The sequence below is a fragment of the Halteromyces radiatus genome (genome assembly GCF_025201355.1).
Source record: "Halteromyces radiatus strain CBS 162.75 chromosome Unknown BX664scaffold_9, whole genome shotgun sequence".
Taxonomy (NCBI): Eukaryota; Fungi; Mucoromycota; class Mucoromycetes; order Mucorales; family Cunninghamellaceae; genus Halteromyces; species Halteromyces radiatus.
In genome coordinates this window covers 572435-590522 of record NW_026251695.1, presented here as the reverse complement: position 1 = coordinate 590522, position 18088 = coordinate 572435, and the positions used below count along the sequence as shown (strand labels likewise).

At 34.0% G+C, this 18088-nt stretch overlaps 8 protein-coding genes across 8 annotated transcripts; 4 read left to right on the top strand and 4 right to left on the bottom strand.

Moving 5' to 3' along the window:
• The first annotated feature begins 549 nt into the window (after positions 1-549).
• Positions 550-2867, top strand: BX664DRAFT_205769 (transmembrane amino acid transporter protein-domain-containing protein). The gene is made up of 6 exons (XM_051540140.1): positions 550-924; positions 1020-1472; positions 1547-1781; positions 1878-2102; positions 2205-2477; positions 2534-2867. The coding sequence occupies exons 1-6, from the start codon at positions 587-589 to the stop codon at positions 2714-2716; spliced, it is 1707 nt and encodes a 568-aa protein (XP_051396684.1). The 5' UTR covers positions 550-586; the 3' UTR covers positions 2717-2867.
• Positions 2868-2895: 28 nt separating this feature from the next.
• On the bottom strand, positions 2896-5635 carry BX664DRAFT_341898 (uncharacterized protein). The gene has a single exon (XM_051547068.1). It carries the CDS (start codon positions 5613-5615, stop codon positions 2982-2984), a length of 2634 nt encoding a protein of 877 aa, XP_051396683.1. The 5' UTR covers positions 5616-5635; the 3' UTR covers positions 2896-2981.
• A 1038-nt stretch (positions 5636-6673) lies between these two features.
• On the bottom strand, positions 6674-7540 carry BX664DRAFT_269514 (uncharacterized protein; the record flags this gene model as incomplete). The annotated part of the gene is made up of 1 exon (XM_051541057.1): positions 6674-7540. One exon carries the CDS (start codon positions 7538-7540, stop codon positions 6674-6676), a length of 867 nt encoding a protein of 288 aa, XP_051396682.1.
• Positions 7541-8531: 991 nt separating this feature from the next.
• Positions 8532-9559, top strand: BX664DRAFT_269407 (ribosome recycling factor domain-containing protein; the record flags this gene model as incomplete). Its single annotated transcript, XM_051541050.1, has 5 exons — positions 8532-8775; positions 8868-8983; positions 9064-9155; positions 9248-9407; positions 9482-9559. The coding sequence occupies 5 exons, from the start codon at positions 8532-8534 to the stop codon at positions 9557-9559; spliced, it is 690 nt and encodes a 229-aa protein (XP_051396681.1).
• A 95-nt stretch (positions 9560-9654) lies between these two features.
• Positions 9655-10463, top strand: BX664DRAFT_341893 (uncharacterized protein). Its single transcript, XM_051547067.1, has 3 exons — positions 9655-9952; positions 10030-10141; positions 10217-10463. The coding sequence occupies exons 1-3, from the start codon at positions 9805-9807 to the stop codon at positions 10332-10334; spliced, it is 378 nt and encodes a 125-aa protein (XP_051396680.1). The 5' UTR covers positions 9655-9804; the 3' UTR covers positions 10335-10463.
• A 1-nt stretch (position 10464) lies between these two features.
• Positions 10465-12498, bottom strand: BX664DRAFT_286423 (squalene epoxidase-domain-containing protein). The gene is made up of 7 exons (XM_051541706.1): positions 12239-12498; positions 12001-12178; positions 11803-11932; positions 11640-11737; positions 11347-11554; positions 11118-11253; positions 10465-11040 (listed from the first exon to the last, which is right to left on the bottom strand). Exons 1-7 carry the CDS (start codon positions 12441-12443, stop codon positions 10577-10579), a joined length of 1419 nt encoding a protein of 472 aa, XP_051396679.1. The 5' UTR covers positions 12444-12498; the 3' UTR covers positions 10465-10576.
• Positions 12499-13083: 585 nt separating this feature from the next.
• BX664DRAFT_341888 (acyl transferase/acyl hydrolase/lysophospholipase) lies at positions 13084-16131 on the top strand. The gene is made up of 14 exons (XM_051547066.1): positions 13084-13172; positions 13270-13393; positions 13469-13638; positions 13697-13886; positions 13956-14113; positions 14177-14311; positions 14390-14491; positions 14568-14584; positions 14664-14755; positions 14832-14862; positions 14928-14989; positions 15071-15186; positions 15280-15466; positions 15566-16131. Exons 1-14 carry the CDS (start codon positions 13104-13106, stop codon positions 15943-15945), a joined length of 1833 nt encoding a protein of 610 aa, XP_051396678.1. The 5' UTR covers positions 13084-13103; the 3' UTR covers positions 15946-16131.
• A 61-nt stretch (positions 16132-16192) lies between these two features.
• On the bottom strand, positions 16193-18047 carry BX664DRAFT_362081 (major facilitator superfamily domain-containing protein; the record flags this gene model as incomplete). Its single annotated transcript, XM_051548285.1, has 4 exons — positions 16193-17197; positions 17274-17630; positions 17737-17872; positions 17946-18047. 4 exons carry the CDS (start codon positions 18045-18047, stop codon positions 16335-16337), a joined length of 1458 nt encoding a protein of 485 aa, XP_051396677.1. The 3' UTR covers positions 16193-16334.
• Between the last annotated feature and the right edge of the window lie 41 nt (positions 18048-18088).

Sequence of the window (18088 nt, the reverse complement as noted above, 5' to 3'; positions counted from 1 at the left end):
ATACTATTTCATCATTACCTCAATTAGATACATGAAACAGCCACGCTTTTCTGGCCCCGTGATAAGGCAATAATCTAAGAAAGCCAACTACTGTATCCCAAAATCCCTAAAGGAAAAGGACACACCATTCTTCTTGTCATTCCCCTTCGGATTTCCTTTATAGGCAATATGCGAAAGAGATAAAACCAAAATTTCGCAACTGATGAAATAGTGGGACTAGTCCTTGTTGCCGTTGTTTTATTTAATTAGAAGGAATTATAAAGAATTCTCTGAGATAGTTTGTGTAATTACATACATTGTTTATCCCTTGTCGCTCGATTGCGCAATTGACAAATGAAAAAAAAAGTTGAAACATGCATTCTAAACAAAAAGGATAATAAAATAAGAGCTCAGATTTTCACTAAGTTTTTCTTTCATCCGTACCTTTTTTTTTTGTCTCTCTTGGTGGATTTTTGTTTATGTTTCATGTATCATCCGCAGAAATAAATAATAAAGTTGAATAAATATGCTGTTTCCTAGATCTTTTTTTTTTAATTATCTTCCTTTTTTCTTTCATCTTTGCATATAAATATTATTTTCAACAATAATGGACGATAAAAATACCAGTACGTCAGATCCCCCATCATCTGAAAATTACATTCGTATACCTAATAACACACATCCATATTACGGTTCCTTTTCTTATCCCGATGATACTTTTGTTCCCACTGATTTGAACATGTCGCGGGTTTCCAGCCAAATGACTGAATTATCTCGTACACAGACCTTTCGCACGGCAGTGGAATCTATGGCGGAGTCATTTTCTCGGGCATCTGTAATGTATATGGCTGAAAATATAATAGTAAATCATCATTTTCATCAACAGCATTATCCATCTCAAGAGGATGATTTACAACATTATCAACAAGATTTTGACACTAAATCGTAAGGATAATAAATAATTATAGAAAGGACTCTTGTTAACTCGACTAACAAAAAAAAAAATCATCATCATTTAAAATTATTATTATTATTAGTAGCCATCATCATACATTACCACCATCTACTTCTACCCTTGATTTGGATAGTACTTTCTCTGAACATATGGGAGAATCAATGTATGGTCTTTTTCCTGGTTTATCACGGCACACTACTGTGGCATCGCTTATGTCTGACTATAATGCTTCACCAATATCATCGTCTACTTGTTTGCGTTCTACTTTTCTTCAGTCTATTTTCAATGCAGTCAATGTGCTGATTGGCGTGGGAATCTTGGCTTTACCTTTAGCATTCCGTTTAGCAGGTTGGGTCTATGGATCTGTCATTCTTTTATTTTGTTGCCTAGCCACCAACTATACAGCCAAAATATTGATCAAATGTCTCGAAGTTCAACCAGGTGCAACTACCTATGGTGATATTGGTGCTGTGGCATTTGGACATCGTGGACGTGCTTTCATTGGCAGTGTTTTTATTGTAGAACTTCTCACTGTTGGGTAAAAAAAAAAAAAAATGGAATGATCACTAAAAAGATCCATCACTAATATTTTCTCTTTCTGTGGACATAAAGTGTGGCTATGGTCATTTTATTAGGTGATGCCATTCAGTCTCTTTTCCCATTAATTCCCATGATTCAAACACGAATCATCTCCTTTTTTCTTCTTACTCCTACTTTGTTTTTCCCTATACGTCATTTGGCTTATGCAAGTTTTATTGGGATTGTCAGCTGCATTTGTCTTTTATTGATTGTTTTGTATGATGGAGTAGAGAAAGAAGAAGCTCCAGGTAGTCTATGGTATCCTGCGGTAATACAAAAAAATTAAAAAAAAAGCAATCAAAAAAAAAGTTTTTATTTCTGTATTAATTGTCTATAATGCTATTAAATTTATATCTATGCATAGCCTACTGAAATGTTTCCAAGCAGTTATTATGGACTTCCCATCTCATTTGGTTTGATCATGAGTGTCTATACAGGAGCAGCTGTTTTTCCATCTCTTTATCGTGATATGGATGAACCAAAGAAATATAATCAAGTGGTAAATCTTAGTTATTTGATTACAACTGCAAGTTATGTATTGATGGCATGGGCTGGTTACACCATGTTTGGTACCTCAACTATGAAAGAAGTATGTTTTTTTTTGTTCGTAATTCTATCTTGTTTTTTTTTTTTTAAAAATAGAGACTTCTCATTATCCATCCACTTTTTTCTTTTTTTTTTGGATATGTAGATAACGCAGAATTTGGCAGTGACAGAAGGATTCAATCGTGCATTAAATCGAACAGTTCTTTGGCTCGTATTTTTAACACCGATTGCGAAATATGGCGTAATGATGAATCCTCTACAAGTAACTTGGGAACATTGGTTACTTTCCAAACCAACGATTGAAAAATGGAGTCATACACGTATGGGCAAATCATTGATTTCTTGGACAAGTCGACTTTTGCTTCATGCTTTCATCGTTTATATTGCCATCATTTTCCCTGGGTTTGATAAAGTTATGGTAAGACAAGGTCTCTTAAAAGTAAATTATGATAATCATTGTTCTTTTCTTGCTAGTCTTTATTAGGAGCTTTATTCAGTTTTGGGATTTCAGCCATTTTTCCATTGGCATGTCATCTTAGTTTATTTGGACATTCAATGACTTATTCTCAATATATTTTGGATTGGTTGATCATGCTCATCGCCATTTCCATGGCAGCCATTGGTACTTTATGGAGCTTCCTGCCTACTTCTTCATAAGAAAAAAAAAAAAAAGAAAAAGAATCCATTTCATTCTCCCATATATATTTGACAATTTTTTTTTTGACTCCACCATTCTTTCAATTCAATAACAAATAAAATTACCAATTATTTAACCTTTTGATGATGATAAATATATATATAATAACACTTTTATTCATTTTTATTAAACAAAGAAAGCAAAATAATATTATTAATAATAATAAAAAAAAGAAAGAAAATAAATAAAGGGGAATAAAAATAAATAGGAATTAATAATAAATAATCAAGATCGTGACATTGAGAATTTGTTTCCCAAAGCATTCAAAATACGGTTTTGTTTTCGTCTGCTTGAATTGGACAAATCTTTACTGGAGGAGGATGAATTAGAAGTATTAGTAAATGTGGTTTGATTACCATACATCGAAAAGCTGGATACACTGAAATTGTCATCTTCAGGTATGGTGGAAGAAGAAGATGGAGATGTTTTTACTGGCATGGCATTATTAGAGATGAAAGGAAAACCAGAGGATGTCGACTTTTTAGGTTCAGATGAATAAAAAGAGGATGATGAAGTAGAGGATGTTGATGAAGGTGGATGTTGATAGGATGGTGTAGTCACAGAATAATAAGAACTGTTGCCATTGCTGCTACCACTGCTGTTGTTGCTAGTACTAGTGGTGATTGTTTGCCGTGTGGCTCCATAAAAATTCAAAGCTGTAGAAGGTCGATTAGTTGGTAACGTATTGACTTGCCTTGGAGAAGAGATACCTCCTCCATTGGTGGAAAACATAGAGCGATTACCAAGAGAAGGAGTTCGCCCACGGTGTGCACCCAATGTAGGTGACATATGCATTTGTTTGTTGAGATCCAATTCTGAAGTCGATGCTGTTGCCGCTGGGGATAATGGATATGATGATGACAATGATGATGTTGGTGTTGGTAATGTTTGATACTGATCGAGATACTGCTGTTGAAATGTAGTAGAAGCCATTGATTGTGTATCCCAATCATCACTGCCGATATTATTATTAGTACTTGTAATACCGTTATATTGAGATAATCGTTGTTGACGTTGTGATTGAAGATTGATTTGTTGTTGTTGCTGTTGTTGTTGATGAACCATCTTTTTGGCGGCAATCATTAACTTTAAAGCACGAATTTGTAAACTTGTTTGATGGGAGAGAGCAGCTGTTTCAAAAACCAATGGAGCAGTTGACATGTTAAGCATTTGATGAAGAGCATGAGTTGCCAATGAAACCAAGCGTGGCAATTTGTACATATCAGCCAAAAGAAGCAAATGTGAAAGTATATGAGGTTGATACTGTTGTGCTGTCAATAAGTTGTCTGTATAAAGATATTGCAATAAAGCCATCACCACCGGATATGAATAAGGGAATGTCATAGACTGAGCATGTGGTTTATAGTCGATGTCGGTGTGCATTTTTACTTCTTCGTTTTCTTGAATATCATCAAGTAAGGTTGGTTTTCCTGATGATGCTTCGTCCATTGTTGTTCCTTCATTTTCTTCTTCTTGTTCCAATAGCTTTGCAAAATATGGCCATCTATGCCGTAAAATAGCCGAGTTGACAGGAATTTCTTGACTATCCCGAGTGATCACATAAAAATCAGCCACTGTCGGTTCATTTAATAAACGTAAACCCATTTCTTGCGCAAGAGGTGAACAACTCATCTTTGGTTGTTGATAAATTCCAAATGCTTCCAAATCGACGGTTGCCATGTGTTCAAAGTTCACTTGACGATGATTGTAATCTTCCAGTAAATTCCGGTGCATATTCCCAAATATCAAGTATCGATTGCGTTCTGCATCTAGTACACCTCGATTCCATGATCCTGTATTAAATATTTCTCCAGTATCCACGCGAGTCCAAGCTAAAGTGACAGTATTAAGTCCCCATAAAGAGTATGATTGATTTTGAGGTGATAAATACGTTCCTGCAATGACCATATGTTGTCCAAGCACATCTCCAGTTGGAAATCGTAGTCCAGGTGGCATAACTGAGCCTGTCATCATATCCGATACATTTTCCACCGATATTTGATTGATATCTCGTTCATCTACACCTGCTAGTTTTGTTGAAAATGAGGATCGAGTAATAAGTTGAAGTTCTCTATTAACATCGGCAAAATTATAGTTGCTATACATAAAGATAGGTCCTGGTGTATCAGTAGGTGGATTATAATCTAGATCGGTATACAAGATAGACATGCGACTTCTTGCTGATGGATCGTTTTGTGTTGAATTATCATTTTTTACAGAAACACTAGACTGATCATCGTTATTATTCATACCTGTTGGTAAAGAGGTACCAACCGGAGTTGCTACTACCACTGAACGATAGGCTCCAACATGTTGATCAAAAGCAATAGCTCGTACCCACTCAAAAGAATGAAGATCCAACACATTGATCTCGGTGAGGTAACCATTATCCATATCCTGACCACCAATGACAAATAGGTGATGTTTTGAAATTGTAGCGAGATGAGCGTAACGAGGACGAGGAGCGAAAAGAGAGGGTTGTATTTCAGGTTGTTTCCAACTCATGGTGTCGATATCGAAAATAGCAACATCGTCCAACACACAAAGTCCATCTTCAGAGTGTCGTGAATAACCCATACCACCGAATATAACAAGAGACCGACCAAAAGTATTAGTGGAGTGAAAATAACGTGGTTTAGGTGCCTTGTCTGAGTCTGGTGGAGGGATATGTCTGGTCCAAACTAGAGTTTTGAGGTTAAGTACGTACAAGTGATTTGTCATTTTTCGGGAAGTAACAAGACGACCAGCAAAAACAAGTACAAGGTCATCTACTATAGAGATCGAGGACCCTACTAAAGGAGGAGGTATTTCACCTGTAGACACATGTGTCTGGGTGATAATACCTGATATGGATTGCATAGAGAGAGTAAAAAAAAAAAAAAAAAAAAAAAAAAGTGTAAGCGAGACAAACAAAAAGAAATTACTTTTTTTTTTTTTTTTTTTTTCAATGAAAGTAATCATTTAATTATTGATTTTAGGTTGCACACACGTGGGTCAGTTTTGCTTCAAAGTTCACTCCCCACCGATGTAACAAGGTTCTTACTTTTTTGAGTTTCAAAAAATGATCAGCATGCTTTTTTGGTATTTTCTTAAAAAGTCCGGACATCCGCCAAGCAAATGGAAACTGAATGTCGTCTAAAGTGAATTTCGATGTCGCATACAACAAAAAAAAAAAAAAAAAAAAAAAAAGGCGAACAACATTTACACAAACAAACATCCCTTTACATGCAAAAAAAAAAAGACACCGCTACACACAAAAGCCATTGAAGTGAAACTTAAGTCGACCATAACAACAAAAATTCAATTTTTATTGGAAGTTCAAATAATAAAAAAAAAAGATGAAGATACAAATAAGAGGAAACTAACTACTATGTACAACTAATCTACATTCTACATTGGTATTTCCTGGAGAGAGAGAGAGAGAGAGAGAGCGAAACAAGAGGTAGAGCATCGCTGAATATACCTGTGAGTCACCCTATGGCAAGCTTCTTTTACCTTTGTCGTAAAAGTTTCCTGTTCTGTTGGTAGCTGTCGCTTGTTGTATAGTATTCAGTTCAGGGGAATAACGGCAAAGGTAAACACACACACACATCGATAGTCGCGTTCTATAATTGCCATTTCAATCTCTTTTGACTTATGAATTGGTGCGTTGTCCATAACCAGGTAAAGGCCTTTAAGTTCGAGAAAGTCGATGATAATACAATGTTCCCAATGTTCCCAGTTATTACTTTGTTTCCAAGTATCGACAAATGCAATCAACCTTACGTTTTTGAAATTTGCAGGATAAGAAGCATCACTAAGCTCGTCGGAAAGTTCCATGGATGTTCTTGTTTCTGGTGGTGTGTCGCTTGATCCTTGCTTCATTGTATCGTTTTATTGTTTTTTGTCTTTTATAATTTTTTTTTTCTTTTCTTTTATTATTTCTTTTTTTTTTTATACGACATGTGACCATGTAACAGATTGATTACAAGGGGAAATAGGTTCTCATCTTCTTCCTTCACTAATTCCTGTTGCATCTTTTTTAGTATCCCAAGTTTGTTTAGTCCTTTTGAGACTCGCGCTGTAGTGTCATCCTGCATTTGCGTAAGCTTGCGCTCAGCTGGGGGTTGTCGGCAATTTGTCGATAATATCTTCTCAAATTGACTCTGCGTTGTTTGACAAATCGTTCGCAAGGCCTCCATTTTGTCGGTCTCTGTTTCCCTGTCATTTTTAACCATTTTCATGTCGACCAAGTATAGTCTTGTGACGCTTGGGTCGTCCCATCGGTCAATGCTGATGATGCTTTGTTGGCCAGACGTCAGAAAATGGGCAAAGGCAATCAAAAGGTCCAACACATTGATATCACGATTATCGATAAAGGGATCGATGCTCTCTTTGGTCAGCATGAAGCAGTTTTTTTGCGAAGTGGAAACAAGGTGTTTCCAGTAGATAAATCTTGTTTTGGAAGATTTGAAGAGGTCATCGAGGGCTTTAGATTCCGCTTTTGAGATACAGACGATGAATAAGATTGGGAAGGTGTGAAAACGTTTGTACACGTTCAGGTAGAACTGGACAGCTTGGCACATCAAGTTACATATCATTGTGTGTTGTATTTCCACTATAACTGCGGGTAAGCTGGCAAGATTTGCTGAACGAGACATATAGAGAATGTCACACTCTGTACTATCGACAAATATGCTGTCAGCGGCCGTGTAGGTACCTACAGGAACGTCCAGAGCTGATTCTTTGCCGCCCTTTTGGAACAACAACTTGAAGCAGCCAACTGTAAAGAATTCTTTGGGCATTCAAAAAGGTAACGTCGACGGTCGGTATCAGGTAAAGGACGATTGAAGGAGTCACCAGTACGATATGGAAAACGAAGAAGCATACCTTCAGAAGGAGTGAAGTCTGACCCGAGAGCACGAGTGGAGATGTTGGGGTCATTGGTAAAAAGGGATTATGAACCACCCAATGTGAGATTGGTGTTGAATTGAATAATAATGATACAAAATAATAAAAAAAGAAGACGAGAACAAGTCTGTGAGATTTCTTTTTATTTTAAAAATGGTCTAAAAAAGAGACGAAGTATATACACAATAAAATTTTTGTTGGTCTTACAGTCGAGAAAGTTAGGTTGGGTCAGGTTAGCTGAAAGTGGGTCAGCTCCGCGAAAATGGGTCAACTCTGTGAAAATGGGTCAAGCATTTGAAAGTGGGTCAGGTTGCGCCCTATTTACGCCCTAATTTTGACCCACTTTCAAATGCTTGACCCATTTTCACAGAGTTGACCCATTTTCGCGGAGCTGACCCACTTTCAGCTAACCTGATCCAACCTAACTTTCTCGACTGTATATATAAGTACGTGCTGAGTGATATTGGTGACCAAATTTTATTTTTGTTTTTGTTTATTCTTGTTTTGGTTCGTAATACTGTCACACAGGGAATATAATCTTATTAGTATTTTGTTTCTCACTGATGTGATGGTATCATCATATGTGTAATGATTTATCATAATAGCTGCCCTGGAGTATTTGTACATTGGTAGTAATTATGGGCCATTAGCATAATGAATTTTCAAAGTCCGTATTTTATTTGGTAATTGAGGCTGACCTTAAAGTCCTTTTTTTTTCACTGTCACAAAGGGAAGGTTGGCAAGGGGGAATCAAAGCGGCATATTTTTCAAAGCTAAACTTATCCATTTTCATACCAAACCATGACTTTAAGAACCTTAATGCCACTTACCTCCACCTTAATCCGTACAGCCCTGAGATCCACTACTTCAACAAGGGCAGTGTCTATGAATCCTTCTTTATATGTAACAACAGCAGTAGTCACTCAACCCTCTGAATGGATACAAGTACGTGCTTATGCCAAAAAGACTAACAATAAGAAAAAGAACGTAGCCTCTTCTACAGGCAATGATACGACTGAACCTTCTGCCATGTTATTTGATGAAAAGGCAATCGAAGTCAAGTTCAACCATGTGATTCATACGTTGCAGGAACAATTCAATACTCTTCGTGTAGGTCGAGCTAATCCAGGTATAATCACTACTACTATTATTATGTTTCCTGTAAAAGGAGGAATTGACGAGAAAATATTCCTTTTCGCTGACCTTTTTTTTTTTTTTCAGCCTTGTTAGATACAGTTCGAGTAAATATTGAAGACACCAATTTCCCTCTACGTGACTTGGCACAAGTAACCATCCGGGACCCACAGACTCTATTGGTGTCTGTTCATGATACTGAGGTAAAATAATCATCATCATCATCATCAAAAGATAACTTTCTATATTGTGTGACATTCATTTTGACATTTTTCTTCACCAGTATCAAACAGCAGTCGACAAAAGTATCCGAGAAGCAGGTTTGAACTTAAATCCCGTGATCGATAGTAAATTCATTCGAGTTCCTATTCCAAAGTAAGTAAAACAAACAAACAAAGAGCTAAAAGTCATTCAGATAAAAAAAAAATGAAGATTAACATCACATTTTTTGTTAAAAAAAAAAAAAGGCCTACTAAGGAATCAAGAGAAAAGATGGCCAAAGTGGCAAGTCAAACAGCCGAACAGATCAAGTCACGAGTGCGTCTTGTACGTCAGGATGGCATGAAACAATTAAAAACAGATGCCAAAACTCAATCCAAGGATGATATCAAAAAGATGGAAAAATTGGTAAGAACAAAAAAAAAAAAGCATTTTCTTCATGAGGATCTTATTCAGTTCCCTGACCTTTCTTCTTTTTTAAGGTACAAACCCTGACGGATAAATACAACAAGCAAGTGGATGATATGTTGAAATCAAAGTTAAAAGAAATCCAATCTTAACAAGTTGCTCAATAGAAAACAGTTGATACATTAAATAATAATAAAAGTAATAATAATAGAAAGAAACATCATTATCTAATTATCATGAATGAGATCACGGATGTTACTAGACGGGATGTTCGTTTCTGGAAAAAAAAAATCAGCTGGCCTGATTTTACCTGCCGAGTGATAAAATTCTTTCTGTGTGTAGCGTTCTCTTTATTTTACTTTTTCAGTGTTGATCATATATGTGAAGAGGTGCAAGCATGTATCGTACCTTTTTAAAAGCTGCTGACAAGGCCCTTCCTCGTACTTTACAAAAGACTTGGTATCTACGTCAACGGATCAGACGACAGTTTGAAGCTTATAAAAAAGAAACTGATCCTATTAAACGACTTGAGTGGGAGTCGCGAGGTATATAATTCCTTTTTATTACTATTATATATTTATATTGAAATAGAAAACTAATCCTGTCCTATTTTTCAACAAAGCCAAAAATACTCTCTTACTTGTTCAACTAGCTTCACAAAGAAGAGGATTAGAGAATGATATTATTAAAAATCTTGCTGAATTGGAGTATCACAGAACAAAATTTAATGAAAGGTAAAACAAAAAGAAAAAAAAAAGAGAGAGAGAGAGATTCATATGGACAATGCAATGATTTAACATTCATGACAGATCACCTTTGGCTTATCACAAGATTCGACCAGAAGTGCAGCAACTTCATCAAAACGCTGATAAAGATTTAGAGATTGTAATAGACAAGTTAAATAAAGAACTGAACCTTTGTCTGTAACCTATGTCACTGTCATCACGAAAGAAGATCGATTATCATATGAGTCAAGTTCAATAGAAACGCATCCATAAAAATAGTAAAATAACAATGTTTTTATTAATTAATTAGTCAAATGAAGACATAATAGTGTATGTTTTATAATATTGTAAAAAAAGTAGTGTATATACGTAAAATCAAATTAAAAGAACAACAATAATAATAATAATCATAATAAAGGAAGATGGGAATAGAAGAGATAAACTTCATTTCTGTAGTTCACTCCAAAGATAAGGGAAGATGGTAACGCATGCAGTATATAAGACAGTAAAGATCTTGATAAAATTCATAGGCGCTTGTCGCCATCCACCAGTTTTGAATTCCAAATAGATGGCATAGATAGCCACAGCAAAGAAGTGATAGACAAGCACTAGAGGTTGTTGTATTAAACCAGATAATAAACCACAAGGTCCATCAATACAATTACCACCTAGTTTGAAATAACCAAAACATCCTCTTTGTAATACAGCAAGATCTTCATCTTCAGCAGCAAATAATCTATAAAGAGCCATGGCCAAAACATTGATAGAAGTACAATATTTCTTGCGTTTCCAATGGAGTTTTGCCATTTGTTTGATAACCAATTGTGTATCAGTGAAAGAAGGTACGACTTCTGGTGAGAGTAATTCTCGAAGAAGTACCACATCATTTAATGCCACAGTCATACCACCTAAAGTATAAAAAAAGAAAATTCATCCCAATCAATCATACCATTCTTTCTTTTTTTTTTCCTTTCTTTTTACTTACCACCTGTCAAAGGATGTCGCATATTCATGGCATCACCTAAAACAATCATACCTTCATAATTGTTGATGGAAGGAGGAAGAAATCCATTAGGCATAGACCGTAATCGTTCAGTTTCTAAAGCATTGATAAAGCAAGTCTAATAATAATAAAAATAAAAATCAATCAAACTATCATCTGATTTGGATCACCTTTTTTTTTTTTCCTTGATTTAATGATTTTTTTAATTTACACGAATAGTATCGGGTAACTGAGGGGCAATGTTATCATGTAGATATCGTTTTAAATCACCATTGGAAGCAGAAGGAAGTTGTCCAGGAATGTCTACAAGGATACGAGTATCATGTGTACTGATTTGATACATCAAAATCGGTGATGGTTTAGCTAAAATAACATGACCATGTTCAGGCATTGGTAAAGGAACATCTTTCATGACAAAACTAAAGAAAAAAAAAAGAAAGATTTTTGTTTTATTATACATTAATTAACTCTTTTTTTTATTATTATTTTTTTAATTCCACTTACCCAACAAAGTATGATCGAACATCAGGAGTTTTCGTTGTCATTTCTTTTCTGAATTTTGAAAATAAACCATCTGCAACAATAGTCAAAGGAGCATAAAACTTTGGAAAATGATATCATAAGTATATTGTGTTATAAATGAATGTGTATAACATCATCATCTTACCTTTTCTTCTGATCTATCTTTAATCTGAGCTACAACACCCACCACCTTTTCATTGCCAACCAATTCATCATCTTCCCCAACTAATTGTTCTTTTAGTAAAGAGGTTACTGTTGCTTCTTTAACGGTCACACTATCATAAAAAAGAGTATACATAATCAATCTTTCGATTTACATATATATATTATTATTTTGACTTACTTTTCTACGGCAGATGCATGTTGTCGAAGTTGATTGACAAATCGACCATGATGAAAAGATTTTCCTACTGCTTCTTTATTGGATACTGGATTAATAGGATATGGAATAGCCACTGTTTGCATATCTCGAATCACACCATAACCATGACAATCAATACCATCGATACCTTGGAGACATTCTTTAAAATGATAAAGATAAGTTATTATCATTCTTTAATAATAATAAGGGAGGTTTTTACCTTCTAATCCTAAAGCATGTAAAGCATTAACACCACCAGGTTGTAATAATTCCCCAACAATACGATCAGGTTCAGATAGATCTCTTTCTAATAATAAGACTCGTCTGCCAGTATCTCCGAGAGCTTTAGCAGCAGCAGAACCAAGGATGCCAGCACCCACAATAATGACATCATATTCAGAATAAGTTGTTTCAGAGATAGTCATAGTAAAAAAAATGTGGGGGGAAGATGATAAAAAAGAGAGGATGGAATATTAACCAAATAAAAAAAAAAAAAAGAAAAAAAAAAAAAAGAAGGAAGAAAGAAATATTTTTTTTTTTTTCTATTATATCTTTGAATGAGAGGGATCCCCTTTCTTTGATTCATAGCTCCGCCTATTTTTTTTTTCTTTTTTTTTTTCACATGTGACGGACAGGCTTTCCGTACTCATTTATTACTATAGTTTTTTTTTTTTTATTTTTCCATTCATTCTGTTACTACTAATACTTAAAAAAATGATAGATTATTACTTGTGAATGTTATTAGATTATTCTGTTTTTATTTTATATATGCAATATTTCACCTTTATTATGGTATCATCTTTTTTTTCTTCTATTTCTTAATGTGATCGAATATAATCGATCATTTTGATTGATATATATAACATTAAGAATATGATAAATTGTTTGTATTATTTTATAATATCATTCTTTTTTTTTTTTTGTTGGATAACATAAAAAGAAAAAGTGGGTTTAATAATGCAGTAATTTCAAATGAAGTTGTGACACAAAGTAGTAGTTTTTTTTCACATGAAATTGGAGTATCAAAAAAATTTATCAGTTCATTTTTTTTTCTCTTTTCTTTATTATTATTATTCATAATAGTAATGGAACTCGAAGCGAAACAAATAGCAACAAGTTCACTTTCTAAAGATGTCACGTCTTATTGGTCAAAGGTGAATAATAAAAATAACTTTTTTTTTATTATTTATTATTATTATTATTATTTGAAACTATTTCTTATATATATACATTTTGTTGTCTCTATGATAGAAATTATATGATAAATGGATAACAGCTAGTGTCGATCCAAAATCATATTATACTCATATTTTAAAAGTGGCAACTAACTATGAACAATGGGCAGAAGCTGCAGCAGCACTTGATGAATATGAAGGTAATCTTTTTGTTTAAAAAAAAAAAGGAATAAAATATTCTATATTTATGCACTTTTTTTTTTTTTTGCATTAAGGTAATGACGAATGGAAAAAGGATCCTGTTTCTACTGAATATGATTGGGAACTTGTTCAGAATCGTTTAAATCAACTTCGAATTGTACGAGACCAAAATAATCCTAGTGCTATGATATTTCAACTACGGACAAGTTTAGCTCGGAATTTAGGTGATATGGGAAAATCAACGGTAAATTATCTTTTGAACATAAAAAAAAAGAAAAGAGAAACTGATTATGATGATTTAGTTATATGCTCATTCTAGAGTGGGTACAAAAGTATTGATTTCTACTTATATTGAGGAAGTCACTAAACAATTAAATTGGATTTGTGATGAAACAAGTGAATTGGATTATCAAGCAAAACATGATTTCTTTATGAATATTCGACAAAGTTTTGGAAGAACAGCTCTTTTATTAAGTGGTGGTGGTACTTTAGGTAAATAATCATAGAATCTATTTTTTTTTTTTTTTTGCATTCTCTTATTAGGGAGGTCTTTATTTATAGGACTTTATCATCTTGGTGTATTGAAATGTTTATTCAATGCCAGATTGTTACCTCGAGTGATTTCTGGTGCATCAAGTGGAAGTATCATGGCTGCTTTACTTTGTACAAAAACTGTAGATGAAATACCTCATATGTTTGATCCTACTGCTGTGAAATTAGTAAAGTATAAAATTATATTAAAAAAATTCATTTGACATTTATTATTATTATTATTTTTAAAGGATGTATTTGAACGTGATGGATACCCTGATACCCCATTTATGCGTTTGAAAAGATTATTATCAGATGGTCAACTTTATGATGTGGAAATTTTGACAGAAGCCATGAAAGTGAATTTAGGTGATGTTACTTTTCAAGTAAGTAAAGAATTTCTTTTTTTTTTTTCTCATGTGCTCTTTTTGTCTGATGACTATTTTTTTTTTCTTTCTTTGTAGGAAGCTTTCAATCGAACAAGATGGATTTTAAACATTACCGTGAGTTCTTCAACTGTATATGATATGCCTCGATTGTTAAACTACTTGACTGCTCCCGATGTGGTAAACATTTTAAGAAAAAAAAAAAAGAGGGTTAAATCACTATCCTTGATATAAATTCATTCTTCTGTTTTTTTAGGTGATTTGGTCTGCTGTGTAAGTCAAAGGCATCATTTAACGAAATATTGATTTATATGAAAACTTACTTTTGATTTGTTGATGATGGTACATAAAGTGCTGCTTCATGTGCTGTACCTGTTTTTTATGGATCATCACCTCTTTATGCAAAAGATAAAAATGGCAATATTGTGCCTTGGAATCCTAGTGGTAAATAATAATCAAAAATATACAAAAAAAAAGGAGTGGGATACACAAAGTAATTCCTTTTAATATGTTTTAATAGATCAACTATACATTGATGGGTCTGTGGAAAAGTAAGGATAATAACAATAATAATGATAATAATGAAAAAGGAATGAAACTAACATCTACTTTCTAGTGATCTGCCTATGAATAGATTATCAGAACTTTTCAACGTCAATCATTTTATTGTGTGTCAAGGTAAAAAAAAAAAAATTATAAACATCATTTTTCGTTCTTCTTCTTATAATCATATGGAGATCTTTTTTACTTTTGCCATAGTTAATCCACACGTGATACCTTTTCTACCAAAGTCGAATGCCATTTCTCCTATTAGACAAGCAGCTAGTTTTTGGATGCATCTTGCCAATACTGAAGTTCAACACCGCTGTACTCAGGTAAAAAAAAAAAAAAAAAAAAAAAAAATGCTAGGAGAGAGAGGACATCAACTCATCCATTTTCCATTTACTTGTTTTCTTGAAAAAAAAAAGTTAACCGAGCTAGGTATTTTCCCCTCCATCTTCTCGAAAATGAAAGCTGTCATGTCCCAAAAATATTCTGGTGATATTACCATTGTACCTGATGTGAATTATACAGATTTTTTCAAAGTATTATCCAATCCTTCGCAAGAATTTGTTGCTCATGCTATTGCTCAAGGAGATCGTGCTACCTGGCCAAGTAAGTCAATTCATATATTAAGGAATGACATTCTTTAAAAGAGAGGCAAGTAATAAATTTCATTTTTAATCTGTTTCTTTCCTTTCTTTATTTGATTAGAAATGTCCATCATCAAAAATCATTTACAGATTGAATTAACCATAGATACCATACTTTATCGACTTCGATTACGTCATATTTCTCAAATCCCTGCTCCTTTGCCTGCTCCTAGACCTCATCTTGAAACAAGATCGACCTCTTTATTGAGTTTCGCCACCACAAGTCATCACGAAAAGGTCGATCATAGTCAAAAGAAATATCATGATGATGATGATGATGATAATGACGGTAACGATGATGATGATGATTGTACAACAAAGGATACCAAACATGGAAAGATATCAACTATGAAAACTACTGTCTCCACTGTATCAAACAGAAAAGCAGCATCGAAATATAGACAGTCGACCAAACGTGATTTATGGATGACATCGAACTGATTTACAACAAATATATCAAAAAGGAACGATTAGATAGAATAATAATAATGAACTCGTTGTAATAAAGACTATATAGATCATGATGTTTGATTGATGACGATCGATGATATCTATACTATGATGATGAGTATTCCGGGGGGTCTATTTTAGTTATTCATAAATATTATCCTTAGCTATTGCACTATGTAAGATAAATTTTAACTAAGTTTTTAATCCATAAAATCTTTTTTTTAAAAAAAAATAAGTAGCACTAAGGTATGATAGATATAAAAAAAAAATATTATATAATGAAATAAGATAACATATAAAACATATAAACAAGCTATATAAAAAGGATATAGATAGAATAAAGAAAGAAAAAAAAAAGAAGTAAAGATGGGTCGAGAAGATCATTCATAGCGCTTGCCAATGATATGCCAAATTCTTTTGTTTTGGACATTAAGGAGAGAGCAGCCACATACACCAACAGAGAGTGTAATGATTCCCAAAACAATGAAAGCTTGTTCAAAATTTCCAGCGTATGATTTGAACATCAGATTGAATACTAGACCTCCAAAGTTTCCACCAGCACCTATAATACCGATGACTTTTCCATTGTTGATTGGATCTACAAAAGGAACGATAGCATAGGTGGAGCCACAAACAGATTGAACGAAATAGCTGAAAAAGACCATCAAAACAATAGAATCACGCATTGAACCTAAGCCGAAGCTAAATCCAATTAAAAAGGCACCTTCCAAAGACATAAGGATCAACTGAGCGAGCATACGGCCAGGTAGATGGAATTTTTTAGCCAAATAATCTGAGAAAAGACCACCTGAAAAACGAGAACATATATTGAGAAGACCGAAGATGGAGCCAATATAAGATGCAGTAACAGTATCCAAGTTGAAGCGAGTTAAGAACACACTACCGATGACGTTATCTATAGCAAGTTCTGTACCAAAAGAACATGCATATTGGCAAATCAATATTAACACGCTAGGACGAATCAGAGTTCGAACGAATGAATAAAGAACTCCTGTTAATGGTTCAGACTTTTGAACACTTGCAATGGATTCATTTTCTTGGATAGTCACTTTGTCATTGGTCATTCCTTTTTCCAACTCGATATTTTCGGATCCAGAGCTAGTATTGGTAGATGAAAGGTCTGTATGGGATCCAGGATTTTGTCGTCGAAGTACAAGCCAATCGCCTTGAGGAGTATCAGAGGCAACAAAAAGGTCCAATAAAGCGATGGTTATACAAAATACTATTTTTTTTTTAAAAAAAAAAAATAAAGTCAAATGTTAGTTATCGAAACTTACTGCGATATTCAGTAGTTTTACCTGCTGGGAATATGAATGTAACACGCCAAGCAAGTGAGCTAGTCATATGCTGAAGAAGGCCACTATAAATACCAGGAATTAAAAGATAGGTAATACCACCACCCATATTTCCCCATCCTCCAGTGATGGCGTTGGCAGTCCCCAAAATCGAAGGGGCAAACATTTGAGTTGTCCAAAATTGACAAGGAACAAAGGTAGCTCCAAGAATACCAATAGTACATCTTAGAATGATCAAGCCAGTACCATCCTTTACCAAACCAGTCATGGCACAAGGAATTGCACCACAAATAAGTAGACCAGCCATCACACGTCGAGGACCCCATCGTTCACATAGTGGTCCAACAACAAGACGTGCCACTAAGTCATAAAAATTATTATTTAATTTAGATTCATAACAGGAATGATGATAGAAAAAAAAATTTTTTTAAATAAAATAAAAAATTAGTTGTCTGATGATTATTACCAATTGTCACGGAAACAGAGGCTATATTAGAATCATATGTTTTATCTGGAGCAATATTAAGTTCTTTTGAAATAATGGTCAATAAGGGTGGAATAGAAAACCATGCGGTAAAAGCAATCATAAAAGAAAGCCAAGCCTAGCAATGATGAATTATATGTGTTGATTTAATAATAAGGAATAAATATAATCATTTTTTTTTTTTTTTTTACCAAGTGTAGACTTCTCATATGAGGTTTTCCGAGTGAATATAGTTTAAAGTTGACAGCTTTGCCATGTTGATCAACAAGAATTTGCTTTGCAAAGAGCTGCATTCCAGTAAAACTTGAAAGATCAGTAGTGTAGTAACGAATAA